At 46.4% G+C, this 15,493-nt stretch overlaps 1 protein-coding gene across 1 annotated transcript in view; it reads left to right on the plus strand.

Annotated features, from left to right (window-relative positions):
• Positions 1–2,776: 2,776 nt before the first annotated feature.
• The window catches only part of CFAP299 (cilia and flagella associated protein 299), a 202,595-nt gene continuing 189,878 nt past the window's right edge, over positions 2,777–15,493 (plus strand). The window contains exons 1-2 of the mRNA XM_074147785.1: positions 2,777–2,869; positions 4,359–4,483. Of these exons, the coding sequence (XP_074003886.1) occupies positions 2,777–2,869; positions 4,359–4,483 (218 nt within the window). The remainder of the gene's footprint in view (positions 2,870–4,358; positions 4,484–15,493) is intronic.

Consider the following 15,493-nt stretch of genomic DNA (forward strand, 5'->3'; position numbering starts at 1 on the left):
GCAAGAGTACTCTCGGTGCTGTAACTTGGGGGAGGGAAAATTGCTGTGACAGTCTGGGAAAAGAAGAGCTCCAGCTTCGGAACTCTGATGCTGACATAAACTATCCTGTCAGCCACTCTGGTTTCATCCCAGTGGATTTATCACTTTGGCTTCAACAGCACTAATTGCTGGACTCTTAAGCAGATTTGTGTACTTATTTTACATAAAAGCCCTTTATATTGCCTTTAAATCTTGTTGCACACAGAGAAACGGCCACATGGGAAAATCAAGGGCGGGGGTGGGAGAGCTTTCCTACCCCTCTTTTTGGGGTGCTGAGGGCAGGGGGGCATGCTGGAGAAGGGGTTCTGTGTTTGGGGACCAGCGGGAGGTCTGGCTGCTGAAAGCAAGCAGGGAGGAGGGCTGTGCATCACCCGGCTGGGTGGCCTTCGGTGAGGGACCAGCAGCCCCTTGGGCAATTTTAATCAGGGAGCAGGCTGGGCACAGGGCTGGTACAGGCCCGGCAGTGAGTGGCATCCAGGGAGCCAGGAAGATAACACGGATGTATGAAGTTAATTGTTCCAAGACACCAGCACAATGCCTTTGAGCTCTTTATCAGCAAGGCTAAAAATGGCACATTCTTTCTGAAAAAACGGCTTTCTGAAAATGTGCCATTGTGGACCAATAACTAAAATTCACCCTTTTTTCCTCTCCCATTTGCTTTCTGAGTCATCTTTTCCTGCAGGCTTTGTGGATATAGAAAGTCTCAGATGTTGATTAGGCAAAGCACTGCATGGGGAGAGACACGGTGCCTCTGCAAGCTCTGCTCAAAGCATGACATCGGCAAGTGCTGGAACAAATGTGAAGTCTCACGGGAGCACCTGACTTCCTTTTTGCCCTGCAAAGCTGGTGTTTTGCCCCAGCCAGCTTGCTTCGCCATGAGCTGGCTGGGCAGGCCAGGCTGATGGCACCACAAGCCGCACTGTTGGTGTGTCCCCCCCACCAAGGGAATACCTCCAAACTGAACTTGCCACCCAGTGGGGCAAACATTGGCTGAAATAGTTTGAGAAGTTAGGGGTTGGCATGGCATGTTATTTTTTTGGTTTGTGGGTTTTTCTTCTTTCTCTTCTACCATCTCCGACTCACCACTGTGGTGCCAGGGAGAAAAAGCTGGAAACCAAACCAATGAAGGGGATTCCCAAATTCCTTTCCAAACAACTGCCGCCTTCAAAGGAGGCATGAATCCACGTGGAGCAGGGAAAGGGGCTGCGGGGAGCACGGGGGGGGAGCACGCTGAGCCGCCGGCCATGCCCCGGCTCCGTGTTGTTGGGTGCACTTGTTAAAATTCTGACATGAAAAAGGGCCCCCCCATTCCCCCTCTCCCCGTCACATCTCGTTTTTAGCCCCTGTGGAGGTTCATCACTTTCCAAAACCCCAGGAATACTCGCCGGAGTCCTGCACTGCCAGATGGAAAGCTGCCTGGCAGAAAAGGACCTGGGAGTGTTAGTGGACAGCCGGCTTAACATGAGCCAGCAGTGTGCCCAGGTGGCCAAGAAGGCCAACGGCATCCCGGCCTGTATCAGGAATAGCGTGGCCAGCAGGAGCAGGGAAGTCATCGTGCCTCTGTACTCGGCACTGGTGAGGCCTCACCTCGAGTACTGTGTTCAGTTTTGGGCCCCTCACTACAGGAAAGACATTGAAGTGCTGGAGCGTGTCCAGAGGAGAGCCACCAAGCTGGTGAGGGGTCTGGAGAACAAGTCCTATGAGGAGAGGCTGAGGGAACTGGGCATGTTTAGTTTGGAGAAGAGGAGGCTGAGGGGAGACCTCATTGCCCTCTACAGCTCCCTGAAAGGAAACTGTAGAGAGGCGGGGGTTGGCCTCTTCTCCCAAGGGAATAACGACAGGACCAGAGGAAATGGTCTGAAGTTGGGGCAGGGGAGGTTTAGATTAGATATTAGGAAGAATTACTTTACTGAGAGAGTGGTCAGGCACTGGCACAGCCTGCCCAGGGAGGTGGTGGAGTCACCATCCCTGGAGGTATTTAAGAAACGTGTAGACGTGGCTCTTCAGGGCGTGCTCTAGTGCCTGGGATTGTTGGTTTGTGGTGGGGTGTTGTGTGTGGGGTTTAGTTGATGGATGCTGCTTGCTTGTTTTTTTTTTTTTTTTTTTTTTTTTTTAATGTGGTTGGACTCGACGATCTCAAAGGTCCCTTCCAACCACTAAGATTCTGTGATTCTGTGATTCTATGGTGGGATGCTGGGGCTCACGCCCCCCCACCCTGCGCCCCCCTGTCCCCCGCTCCCCACGGAGACCTCGCTGCTCCCGCGGGGGGAAGGGGTAGGGGGGGAAGGGGAGGGAGGGGCAAAACCACCCGCGCTGGGGCAAGTGCACAAAAATCAGGCGAAATATCTTAAAAAACTCAGTGCGTGAGGCCTGTGCTGGGCCTGTGGCGGTTTCCAGGTGTCTGCGTTACCGGGGGGTTAAGGGGGTGCAGGGGGGGCTGCTGTCCCCACTCGGATGTTGGCCCCGTGCGGGCACGGCCGGCCTCCCCCCGGGGGGCCGGGGACTGTCACCGCGCCCCCACGCCCGCTCGGCCCCTAAAAAATAACCCTCAAAGCAACCAAAACCTCCCCAAAACTGAAGCGCGCAGCAGCGCCCCCTCCCCGCTCCCCCTCTCCCCCCGCGCGCGCGGCCGCTGATTGGGCGGGCGGGGTCGGCACGTGCGGGCGCTGCCGTTGCGCCTGGCGCGCGCCGCCGCCGCCCCGAGGCGGTGGGTCCCTCGGTCGGTCGGTGGGTGGGGATGGCGGCCGGCGCCCCCGCCCCGCCGCACCCCGGCTCCTACGAGGAGTACCTGCAGGCACAGGTGACGGCGCGGGACCTGCACTACCTGGAGGTCAGTGGGAGGGGGGCGGCTCACCCCCCCGGGGCGCCCCGGGAGGGCCCGGCCCAGGGCGGCGGGGTAGGCTGCGCGGGAGCTCCCGCGGTGGCCCTCGAGCCTGTCCTCTGAGAGGCGCCAGCTACCGAGGGGCCGCGGAGGCAGGTGAGGCTCCCGAGGAGAGTCAGGCACGTTGTGGGCTTGCGAAGCTTCTGGTGCCCGTTAGGTGCGAGGGTCTCGTTAGTGAAACCCACCACCCTCAGGGAACGAACCGCCCTGCCGCCCCCCGAGCAGGGAGGTGGCACAGCTGCCGTGTACAAACCCCCCGCCCCGGGATGAAGTCAGCAGCGGGGCGGCTGTGAAGCAGGGAAGGGAAATGCCGGCGGTGTTCTGGGGGGCCTGAGAAGTGCAGTGGGGCCAGCCAAAACAGGGGTCTGCTCACAAGGCAGCTTCCGAGTGCAGGTCTGGACCAGAACGCCTTTCACGTGAGCAGCTGTTTGTGTTGCAGTGTTTGCTGTTTATATCCACCCAGAGAAACAAACACCCCCTCTCTCTGGAGGCGTGAGGTGAGATGAAGACAGTGGGGCTGGCTTTGGTGTGCAGAAGCAGCTACGAGCTAGTGCTGGCCTGGTTCTTAACCAAAACTGGGAAGAAGATAGTGTCCAGTGCTTACAAAGCATAATTTTTAGGCTGAATCATACCAAGGAATGTGTCTGGTTGAACAAGTCACATCACAGTGATATTCAAAAGGTGCTGACTGCTGAAATTTTGACCTCTAAAAATGATAGTGCACGTTGCTTGGTGGAAGGTCACAAAAGGTTTTCTGTCTCGCAGTTAGAAGGCAGGTGGTATTGATTACGAGTTTGCTCTCAGAAAGCAGCAATCCCTGTTTGGCTTTAAGAAATTAGGACTGAGTCTGGCAGCGCAGGTGGGGTGGGAGTGGCAGGGGGTGTTCCTGGGGTGCTTTGGCTGTCAGGGCTCCTCAGGTGCCCCAGCTTCAGCTGGAGGAAATATCTCATCCCCAGCCTCCTGCCCCAGAGCTCAACTCATCAGTGCTGCTCTCCTTTAGGGATGTTGTTTTAAATTGGGGAATTGTTTTCCAGCTGGGGGTATAAAAAGAGGAGTGCAGGCCCTTTTCTGGGGTTTAGGTGTGATGCAGGCATAGGAGGCTGGGCAAGAAACTGTAGGGCTTCAGCTGCTGAGATTTGTTTGCTGCTGCTCAGGCTGTGGTGGCGCTAACCGCCCCGAGTACTCCAGCTCCTCTGGTGTTCCTCCATCATGAGCCCTTGTTAGATGGGAGCAAGGCAGAGCCTACTGGTGCCTGCAGCCTCTCCTGAGGGGCAACTCCTGGCTCCCCAGCACCGCTGGTTTTGGGGGGTGTTGTGCAGATTCCCTTCTCCTGAGTTACCTTCTCTGGTGGGTCCTGGTGGTGGGGGAGGCGGGAGTCCAGGGGGTGTCCCCGCTGTTCCAGCACTAACCAGGCTCCCTGCCTGTTCTCTCCTCACAGAGCGAGGAGGTGGCACAGCAGCTGGTGGAGCTGGGCTTCTGTGGCTCCGGGGATGTGCTGCAGCGGGAGGAGTTCGAGGCCCAGGTGGCAGCGGCGGAAGCGCTAGCAGCGGCATCCCCCCAGAAGTAAGTGTCTGCCTGCCTGTCCGGGGCCCTCTGGACACCTAAGTACTGCTGCTTGGTTATGAAATAATGCACTTTAATACCTGGATCATACTTTCAAAGCTGTAGCCAAGAAATGTGTGTTTTCTAATGCTTTGGACTTCTGGGATTGATGGTTACAAGACAGGGAACATACCGATGGAAAAGGGCTGGTGTATGAGAAGGGAAAATATCCTTTCTTTGCTGATCAGTTGTTAGGCTTTGAGGACTGAGTTTATTGAGTAACGTAGTCTGGAGTTCCTTTCTTGTCAACAGCAATAGTTGACCAAGCTCCTCTGGGTCCCTTGTGAGTGTTTCCCTGGGCCAGGGAGACCTGGAGTGCTCTCTCATTGCATAGGGTAGCTGCAGCAAATCATGCAAAAGTCTGCAAGAACTAGCACTTGGGAAGAGATATAAATAGCTCAGACTGGATGACGGTCTCTTTGGATATTGTGACAAGGTCACTGCTCTTTTAGGTGGACTATTTTGCTTCCATTTCTAGTAAGCCTTTGAGGGGAGAGCTGGTTTATTCTCCAGTAGTCTCTGACAAAGGAAGTTCAAGCAGTGCCTATGCAGGGTTTTTTTTAGGCTTTTGTTTGGCTTTGTTTTCACTTCTGCTGTCTCATGCTTGTTACAGCTTGTATAGCTACAGCATTCACTTCCACCAAAACTCATGCTGCACTGGGAATTCAGTGCTTTGCAATAAAGCTTTGTTGTATCTTGTGGCTGGTTCCCCCTACCTTTTTATTTTTGCACCTTCTCCACTCTGTTTAACCAGCCTGCAAATCTTAAAACATGTAGCTGTTTACTTTTCTGGTTTCTTCTTTTCTTTGCCTCTTGAGAAAAATAAATGAACAATAAATGAAATAGTGAACTTCTGTTGGTGCCTTGCTACAAGAAGATAAATAATTGCAATACTTATTTTGTCAACATGGTTGGTGAACAGTAGAGCTACTGAGCAGTCTTATTCTCCTGTGGTGCTTTTCCCTTTTTGTGCCATGGTGAAACTATCGTTTAATAATTTAACATCATGTATCAAATGCCTTTCGTAGCATTTGTGGGCTGAGAACGTGTGCTGTCTAGTGAAGCTATTGCCATACTTCATGTACAATCCTATATCAAACTTCTGTTCCAGGCATAAGGTGACTTTTTTTTTTATCTAAAGAATTAACTGTTCATGTCACTATATGGAGAAACTGGTTTTGCAAAACCAAAGGCTTAATTATTTGCATAAAGACAAAAAGGATTGATTTCTTTCATTCATGTTTAGACTTGTAACATTCTGCGGCTCATGCCCAGGCATACTCTGCGGCCAGATGCAGCTGATGGTGACAGTGCTGATGACATCAGGAGAGTAAGAACTGAACTTAAATGGCTGACTGGTTGATCTTGTAGTGTTCTTGTAAGGTATGTTTCTAAACCATTGGTAATTATTATTTACTCTAGTGATGTCGTGTGCGGAGATGAGTGAAAATGAACTAAAGCCAGAGCTCTCAGTGCAGTTCTCTCTCCTTGATGTCTTGAGTGGGTACTCCGTCCTACTGTCCTTTTTTATTTGGTTATTCTTTGTTTAGTTTCCCATTAGTTTGTAGGCGGAGATGTCAGGGCTGGCTCACCGGGCCTATTATAACTACGTTTGGTTGAGCAGATTATTCAAAAGTCTGTCAGGAGTTTCTGTTGTCAGGGGTTCTGAATTGTCTGCTTGCAGAAATATATCTGTGGTTTTCTCTGAGCAGAAAAAACTTTCCATGATTTGGACTTGGCTGCACAGGTCTCAGGAACTGCCACTATTAATTTTGACTGTCCAGATGATTTTTGCATATGAGAGCAAACTCCTTAGGCAGGTGCCTTCAGGATTTCTGCTTTGATGCTCCTCTCTGTCCTGCGCCTACTGCCGTGGCACTGCTGTTCCTTACAAAAGGGTTGACAAGGTTATTTCCCATCCACAATCATCTCCCCCATCAAAGAAAAACAAATGGGAGTCTTTTAAGTCAAAGCTGGGATACATGGCTGGGGTTCATACAGTGAGGGGTTATTTGGATCAAAACACAGAGGAGTTAGCTGGTAAGTGACTTCTTGTGTTCTCTTTGGGAAACAAACTTGCGTTTAACGGTTTTGGAAATCTCTGCAAGTGGCTGATATTCATAGCAGTGGGATTCCCACAGCCAGAATGCTTCCCGTGTGCCTTACTGATATAAACACACTAAGCTGTAAGAAATGGTCTACACCATTTGTATTGCACAACAACAGCTTCAAGCTCCAGTTGCTAAAAAGTACTAAAATAAGCCAACAGTGATAATATGTATTGCCTCTGTTGCATTTCAGCTCCATGGTGTGCCACTGGGTTATTACACATAGCTGCTGTGTTTGCTGAAGGCTTCCATAATTCCTGTTTTATTTTTAGGGTTTGTCTGTCAGTCGTCAAAAACACTTAATTTACCCAGGCTGTAGTAGTTGGCAACCTTCTGCTGCCATGCCTTTTACTGCTGCAACTGTATCACAGAACAATCACAGAAACCTGTAATTTATTGGAAATGTAAAGGCTTACACGAAGATTAGTAACTGGGAAGTGTCCTCTTAGCTGCAACAAAATACTTGTAAGGATAGTTCCTGTGTAGCAGCAAATCAGCAAGAGAAAATTCAGTAGATAATTTAGAGCAGTAGCCAAGGTGAGCACAAAGAAGGTGGTCACTCTTAGGATACTTCTCTGTTTCTGTAGTTGTTGCTTAAATGTAATGATCAGGGTTTGCTCAAGAACTACGTGGTGTTCTTCATGTTTAGGAAGGCTCACCTTGACTAATATTTGAAAAATTAGCTTCAGAGTAGCTACATACTACACCACATTGCAAAGCTGCTTCTGATCAGAAAGGCCAATATTTTCCTGCAAATGTCCAGAATGGTGGTGTAGTTTTCCTCTGAATCCTTACCTTTGCCTTCTGAATGTCTCTTGCTTAGTTAAATAACATTATCAGTTCAGGCATGTACTTGGTAGGATTGGTAGGACTTCTTTTACAAATGGTAAAAATAAGTTGAGTACATGTTGCAGAAAATGGATTTGGGTGGGCAGGAGGCAGTGCATTTATTAACTCTCTTTGTGAAGCACTTAAACTTTTCTGGTCTTAGCATCACATCTGAAGTCAAGTGAAAATTGATAGGGGAAAGTAAATAGAAGTAAAACTAGTTCCTTTAAAATACTTTGTGCTTTTCCACAAAAAAAAGGGGCACTGTCAGAGGGTTGGGTTTGGGCTTTTTTTTTTTGGTAAGAACAAAGAAACTGGATAATAAAAAACAGTGAACCTCAGACTTTGAGAGGCAGATAGAACAGATGGCATATTGTGCTACTTTATGACAAGGATGCCTGTGTGTTTCTTTGGGATCTGAAATGAAGGGGCTTGAGTCCAGGGTTATTTTTTATTTTCTTTAACAGAAGAAAATTGGAAATAAAGTTATTTTTGGTTTTTTGGTATTAGGTCATCTCTAAATGAGTGCAAGATTGTTTAGTCTTTCTGTTGTCCAGAGTGACAGAGGTGGAAAAATCTCACATTCCTCAAAAGTGTCCTGTAATTAGCATAGTATTGTTGTTTAAGAAGAGCTGTGTTTTTTTCAGGTGAGCTTGCACAGAATAAATAAAACCCTGGTTGACATCAAGACAGGAAACAACTTACTGTCAGTTGTCTCAGCTGGAAATACAGCCTTCTGATGCTTTAAGCTCCTCTTTTAGAACAATCTGAGGCAGAAAGGTTTGTAACTGCTTCTGTATTTCAAAGCCTGGATCTGGGCTGTGTGGATTTCCTGACGTCTTTACAGCACTGATGCCCACGTTTTACTGTACGATTACTGTGGCCTCTGCTTGTCAGGGAACTACACTGCGTTCACGTGGATGTGAAGTGACCTCTGAATGGCACATGACTATTCCCTACCCACAAGAATTAGCACTAAGCAACACCAATGAGGCTGTAAATCACTTCCATTTCTCCTTCTGCTGTGCTGATGCCCACGCTGGACAGTTGTCTCTGGTACTGCCCGGTTCCTGTAGCTGTGGGCTGTCTCTGCCCCCCGTGCAGGGAATCGCTAGAGCCTGCAGCCCAGAGAAGCAGTGGCTGCAATAGGGAGGATGCTTCGGGTAGGGATCTTGTATCTGAGGGGTTTGGTGCATTACCTGATGGCACCAGGAGAGGCCTCCCTCTACTTAAGATTCACAGCCCTTGAGGTCTCGGTCTGACTGCTTACTGGTAGGAGTAGACTATGATAAGGGGGGGAAAAAAACCCACCCCAAACAAAAGAACTGGAACCATCCATTAAGGCTTTCCTCTGGAGGAAGGGCTGCTGCTTCCACGCAAAGTACCAGGCCTGTGTCTCTCAGGCAGGGGTTAGAAATGCTGCGGAGCTACCTCTATGCAGGGATATTTACAACTGTGTCATGGGAAATGCAGGAATAATGTCCAGCTACTAGCTGCTCTGCAATGGAGTGCTGAATATTTGTCCTCTGAAATCGGTCCATTTCATGTGTAAAATACCCATTGGTTTGGGGTTTTTTGGCTTAGGAGGAGCATGAGAGTGAGGAGTTAGCCTGTCAGCCAGGATGCGTGCCTGAGAAGGGGAGGGTATACAGCATCACTCCCAGGGCTTATTTTCTGTGGCTTAAGCCACCAGCACTGGCATTTGGAGTGACAGGAACCCAGAAATAATTCTTCTGCGCAAATGCGGCTGGGAGCAGAACAGCAAATGGAAAAGCTGGGCTGTGCTCCTGGGTGGTAGAAAACCTGGATTTAAGTTTCATCAGCCAGAGGAGGGAATGAAACCCTGGTGCCAGCCACCCTGGGAGCGTGGGTTAAGCCTTTGTCAGGTGTTAGCATCTTCTCCTTTTTATCTCTTGCATAGCGTGATTCGGGAGGTACCTTACAGACTGCCCCTTTACCAGAGGGAGCAGAAAATGAAGCAGAAGGGGGAGCTCAATTCATTTCTACAAACTCTAGGCTGGAGCCAGTTGCAGAGCAGTTTGCTTCCAAATGTTCTGTGGGTGTCCTGCCAAGCACAGTTAACTTGAACCTGTCTCTCTTTGGCACCTGATATCTTTTTGCTGCTGCTCCTCTGATCCTTTACCCAGGAGGTGTGGGCTCAGAAACACCTCTGTCTACTGGACCTGTTTTTATGTGTACAAATGTTTCTCTTAGAAAAGCAATCAGGTCTAATTAAAATGTATTCCTTTTACAAACCATATAGAAAACAGGTGTTTTGGTACATGGGTCAATAGTAGGTCTTTGGCTGTCCTCGTTTTCTTTAACATGCTCTTAAGCAGGTGACTAAAAAGAACCATGGAAAGTGAGGGAGGGAATGTTGGGTGGGTTTTTTTTTTGTTTTGTTTTTCAATTATTGCTTTGGATTTTGGTATTGCAGGTGATCCCATGGAAATATAATGGAAAGAACTAAACTTCAGGACTCTGCACTTAATGGTAGCCTAATTCCTTTAATGTATTTCAATGATTGGAGATGCAGGAAATGCCAAATCCCAAAGCAATTATCTGTCTATAATGTTAAATGCAACATCTTTAAAACAAAATAATTGGCTAGGGGTTTTCACATGTGTGTGCATATGGTCTAAAGGCTTTTCTTGTGTACAGAAAGAAAAAAAGAAATCTGCCGAAAGCAAGCCTTTGTTCAGTATCTAGGATATGAATTTGCAGTTTGATTATTCCTTCAGATCTCCTCTGGTTCTTGTGCTAGAGTGGCTCTGTACCCAGCGCAGGGCTCATGGACTCTGCTGGGACTGCAGGGAAGACTCTCAACAGTTAAACAGTAACCTGTGGGTTGAAATTTCTTTGAGAGTACTTTCTTTGTATGAATCAGGTTGTGGCTGAGTGTTACACGGATCCTCCTTCAGAGGGAGGATGCGGGAAGGGATGAATCTGTTCATTCTGGAAGGAGTGTAGGAAGGGACATCTTAATATACGTAAGGATCTTGGAGGAAAGTGGCATGATTTTAGTCCCTGCCTTTTTCATTGTAGCTCATAAATGAATTTTGACTTTGGCATGGACTGTACCCTTGCTGAGGAGAGAAGGGGGAAATGTACAGTCTGTAGTTGCGAGTGCATCAGACTGCTTCGTTGGAAGCATGTGGGGAGTGTGTGATGCCCTTGGTTTGCTGGGTGGGCCAGTGTTTTACAGCCAAGGTTAGATTTGAGGGATAGCCGTTCTAAACACATGTGGCTTTTTAGGTAGCATTAAAAATACGGAGTGAACCTACTTGTTTCTAGGCTGAAATGCTGAAAGGCGCTGAAGGCAGCTGGGTGCCCTGTTTCCAGTGAATTAACCTGCTAATTTCCTCTGAGGCTTTGAAGAACCAAGTCCCTGCGGATGCAGTAGAGCCACTCCTGGTTTTGTCCCCTGTCAAATCTCCCCCCAGAGCTATTACTAAGCTCTGATAGAATTTTTTTCTGTGATGTTATGGAAAAAGTATGGTTAATTATATTTCATATCAATGTGCCTCTGCGCCTTTAGTGCTTGCTGGGACTAGAGGCCAAACAGCTTGAGTCATATGGCTGACAGTCTGCTTTTTGGCTCAACCAGAATGAGTAAGAATTAGAGAACGTGGAAGAAAATCCATGGCAGGAATATCTCAAAACTTTTCTTTTCTTCCCCTTTTTATAAGCCCATAATGTATAGATAACATTTAGATTGATACCAATGTTGGAAGGCTTCTCTCAGCTGAATTTTTTGACGTTTGCACATGTCTCAGTAATTCAAGATTGGGTAAACAGAGCAAACTGGAACAGCCGTAAGAATGTTTTGTGGTGGCCCTTCTAGCCCAGGAAAATAGCTTTTTTGGACATCTTCCTGTTCTCTCTGTGTTTCTCTCCTCTGTCTCCACACCCTCCCTTGGAGTCTTTTAAACCAGTACCTTAGTGGGAAGGGGAGGATGACCCATTCCTGACCCTAAACCTAATAGCAGGATTGAGACCAGGTTTTTCCCCCTCTCCGAATTTTTATTCCTTGTTCTACTGTTAAAATAGCAGCATATTTTTCTCAACAGTTCAGTATGAAGTGGCACTTTCTCAGACTAATGAAGGGAAGAGACAAATGCAACTCCCACTCTTGTTGGAAGACAGATGCATTGACAGTTTGCTGATGATATAGAGATCTGGTAGTTCTTTCTGCTTCTGTCATGATTTCAAACTCCTGAGATCCAGCCATAGAAAGGAGTGGGCTTGAGAATTGCGTCTTACCCACAAAGTGATTTTGTAGAAAATGCTAGGAGGTGAATTAGTTGGTTAAGTTTTAAAATTGTACTAATTTGTATCATCAGCGCTAGGTGCTGATAATCCTGGACTCTTCCCCTTCTGATATTTAAAACTTTTCTGCATTTTCTGTTATATCTTGCCACCTACACCTGTCTCTTGGCTAGCATTTTCCACGCTCTTAGCAACTAAGTCTCTCTTTAGGAAAATAAAACCTCTTTCACCTACCTCCAGTCTTCGTTTTTGTGTGAATAGCAACTCTAAATCTGTAGATGGTCATGTAACCATAATGCCACTTTTTTCTTTCCTTGTATGTTCTGATGAGGAAATAGATAATTGCTGACACTTTATTGACAATCCTTACTTTGGTTTAATTAGCCCCAAGTTGAGTGGGATAGGGCAGGCAGCTGTAAGCTTCTTGGGGATTCCATAGACATAAGTGGCCACTTAGATTAGCTCCAGTTGGTATTTCTGGGCTTTCCCCAAACTTGTGATGGCTACATACTCAAATGAAAAAGACATAGAAGGCAATCTGAGACTGTAGAGATCAGTTCAGTGACCATTTCCCTTGCGTGTCTAATACCATAGGAAATCGGTGGGCCAAGTAGGGTCTTCAGCATAAACCTCTTGAACAGATAAACCAAAAACTTCCTTTCTTGAGGGTGGCCTAGGAGACATTTGGGTCATCACAAGTAAGAAAATGATGGATCTTTGTTTCCCTTGACAGACTTCTGGTTGTGTTCGATGTATGAAGTCAGATGCCGTGAGAAATGTATGTGAAACTTCCTAAACTTGGCAGGGAGACAAAAACATCTACAGGGATATGTTTGGCTGAAGACATAACATTTAGGTATACATACATTAAGGTATACTAATACTGAGCATGTGAGTACTGAAAGTTTTGGGTTGTTTACTGCCTTTGGTCCTTCAGCAGTCAGGTGGTGAGGCCGAAGGAAGGAGAGAAGCTTCCATGGCTGCAGGCAAGGACAATACATTGTCTGTTTTAAATTGTCTAGTCTAGAATTCGCAAAACTGGAAGAACAAGGTTTCTCTGTCTTTTATCCGTCACTGGGCAAAATTTTAAGATGGAACTGCAATAAGTTCGTTATTTTGTGGTTTGGTTTTTTTTCTGTTTTTTAAATTTATTTTTAAGTGGTACGGTGAAGAACAATTTGATAGGTCACATGATTTCTGACTGATATTTCACAGCAATAATTGTATGTATGTGCTTTTCAGCAACTCAAAATACGACGTGGAAAGAAAAAGGAAGGATGTGCAGCCTTGACTATATAGGCTTCTGAAAAAGCTGAGTAGCTGAAGAAATACCTAATACAAATTTTGAGCCGTTATATATTTATATCTTGGGGACCATTCAGTTCACTGTGTGCTAAGTTGTCCCCCAAGTAGCACAGAAAAAAACAGAGCAGTTTTTGATAATTCCAAGTGTTTCCAAGTGTTACGTCCTTGATGTTCTTAATATGATATTAAATGTTTTTTTGAAGAGGTCCAGGTGTGTTTGGGTAGCTTTCTACTCTGGGCGGTGAATTTGTTACACTAGTAGAAATGTTTTTTCACCTGGAAGTGTGTTGCAATAATCAACATTCTTTACTTAAGAATAAATTGGTCCTCAGCTTTTTTTTTTTTTTTTTTTTTTTACAAATTGTGGATAGTTTGGGGAAAATATTTGGAATAAATAAATGAAATGTGTTTAAGTAGGTGCTGAAAAGTATTTCCTTTCTAGAGTGATGGTTTGTTGTTTAACTAGTAATCTTCAAGTAAATGAAACCAGAGTCCGGGAAATGGATTTGCCTGTGGATTCCTGCAGTTCATAATCTGCTGGTTCAGATTTCCTTTGGACAAGATAGATATTAAAAAAGTGCAAACTCTACCTAAGGTGAGCTAAATACCTAGAAAAGAGAAATGTTTTAAAAAGAACTTGATATCTATTTCCCTTTGGTATAACTTTGCCTAAGGCAGGGATGCTCAAACGTCTGCACCTTCTTCCAGCTTCTTCCCACTAATATGCCATATGAACACACATCTTCAAAGCGCTGAAATTTGGGTGTTCTGTATTAAGGGAAAAACAAAGCAGCTTTCCTCCTCTGAAGTATATCAAGGATTGCAATCTTTTGCAAAACAGGAGTTCTGGGCTGAAATATTTCTCTGCAACAAAGTAAAGTGAGAACCACAGTCCCACACTTAGGACTAGGCAGAACTTTCTGCCTGGCCACCTCCAACACAGTGAATGGCAAGTGGTGAAAAAGGTCTCGTCGGGAGCTCTGTTGTGGTAAGGAAGCAGCTTTCATAAGTACATGTACAGAAGCTAAAGATCTGCCAAGCCTACTTGCTTAAATGTTTCAATGTCTGGCTGTCTTGGCTGCACAAGCCCTGAATTTCTTTGGAGTGCAAGTCTGCTTAAGGATAGCAGGGACCTCAGCGGTTCATGTTGAGTTTTGATGCATAAAGCTTGACGGTGTGTTTACACTCTTCTTGTGCGGGAGCTGGCACCCACTTGGGGCACATCCTCGTGAAGCAGTAGTAACCAGCATCACCAGTTTCCTACTGAACAGCTTCCTCACCTGAGAATTCAGTCTGTAGGTTAGTGCTGCCTACTGGAAGAGGAATTGCATCGTATTTTCATGTGTCTTCCAGACATAGATAACATCTCTTAATGCAGCAAACCTTTGCAGTGTGTTTGTCCTGTTCATCTTCTAGGATCTGATTCTGCTCCGAGGTGCTCTGGTGTGTTTCTTTGAACCGTATGTGTGTGAGTGGATGCTAACAAGGCCACATTTTTCTCTGGCTTACACCCCTGTAGAGGATTGTGGAGCTCGTGGGAACAGCATGAACTGTCAGCTGGGACTGGTTTGCGTGTGGAAGATCCGTGTACCAAAATATACAGTAACATCAAAATGGAGACTATTTGTATTAGTCTCTGTAGGAACTTAAGACACACCATGCCGCACAAATACACTCTATTTTCACGTAGTATTGTTCTCTACAGTCCAGCTGAAGTATCTGAATCATCACAGAATTCAGTATGTTAGTTTATAAAAGGCAAATTATAATTGTCTGCTTATCCAAGATTTAGCTGTGTGTGAGCTTCTCTTAAGCCAGCATCAGGTTTGGCACCAGCATGTGGATTCTTACCTTTAAGCTCAGTGAAAGAACAAGGGCACTGCGATGAACGATTTTAAAATGAAACACAAAACTTGCTGTTAAAGCTGTTTGGAATAAAAACAAGCAGGAAAACAGCAGCTGGGACATGTAGAACCTTGAGCTGTAGTAGACAAGAGCTGGTAGTAGGTGGTTTAAGAGCACTAATGGTCTTAAGTTTTGTGTGGTTTTCCACATGGAACAGCATGAGAATTTTCCTCTAGTGCTTTGGGGGCTAGATTTTCCCCTGCTTTTTAAATTGTGCTGTATAGAGACTCTCTGTAATGCTCTTGCAGGGCATGTGCTGCTTTTTGAGCGCTAGCACACCTACCATCTCTTGCTGAAGAGTGGAACAGCATTGGCTTCCTCCCGAGCCAAGGGAGAGGGGGTTTGTTACAGCTGGATTCTTCCTCCCCACACATTCCACGGAATTTTGCCTAGTCATGTTGCTTTCTATTGTCTTGTCACTATTGTTGTTCTTCCTTTTGAACCCAGGCAAGGATTGTGTTATAAAGGTAGTTTCTGTCTGGTGGTGTGTTAAAGGCCAGGGATCTCAGTGTGCCCTTTTCAATGAAGACAGGAGGTAATTGAGGGATTTAAGTCT

The sequence above is a fragment of the Numenius arquata genome, chromosome 5 (genome assembly GCF_964106895.1).
Source record: "Numenius arquata chromosome 5, bNumArq3.hap1.1, whole genome shotgun sequence".
Classification (NCBI taxonomy): Eukaryota; Metazoa; Chordata; class Aves; order Charadriiformes; family Scolopacidae; genus Numenius; species Numenius arquata.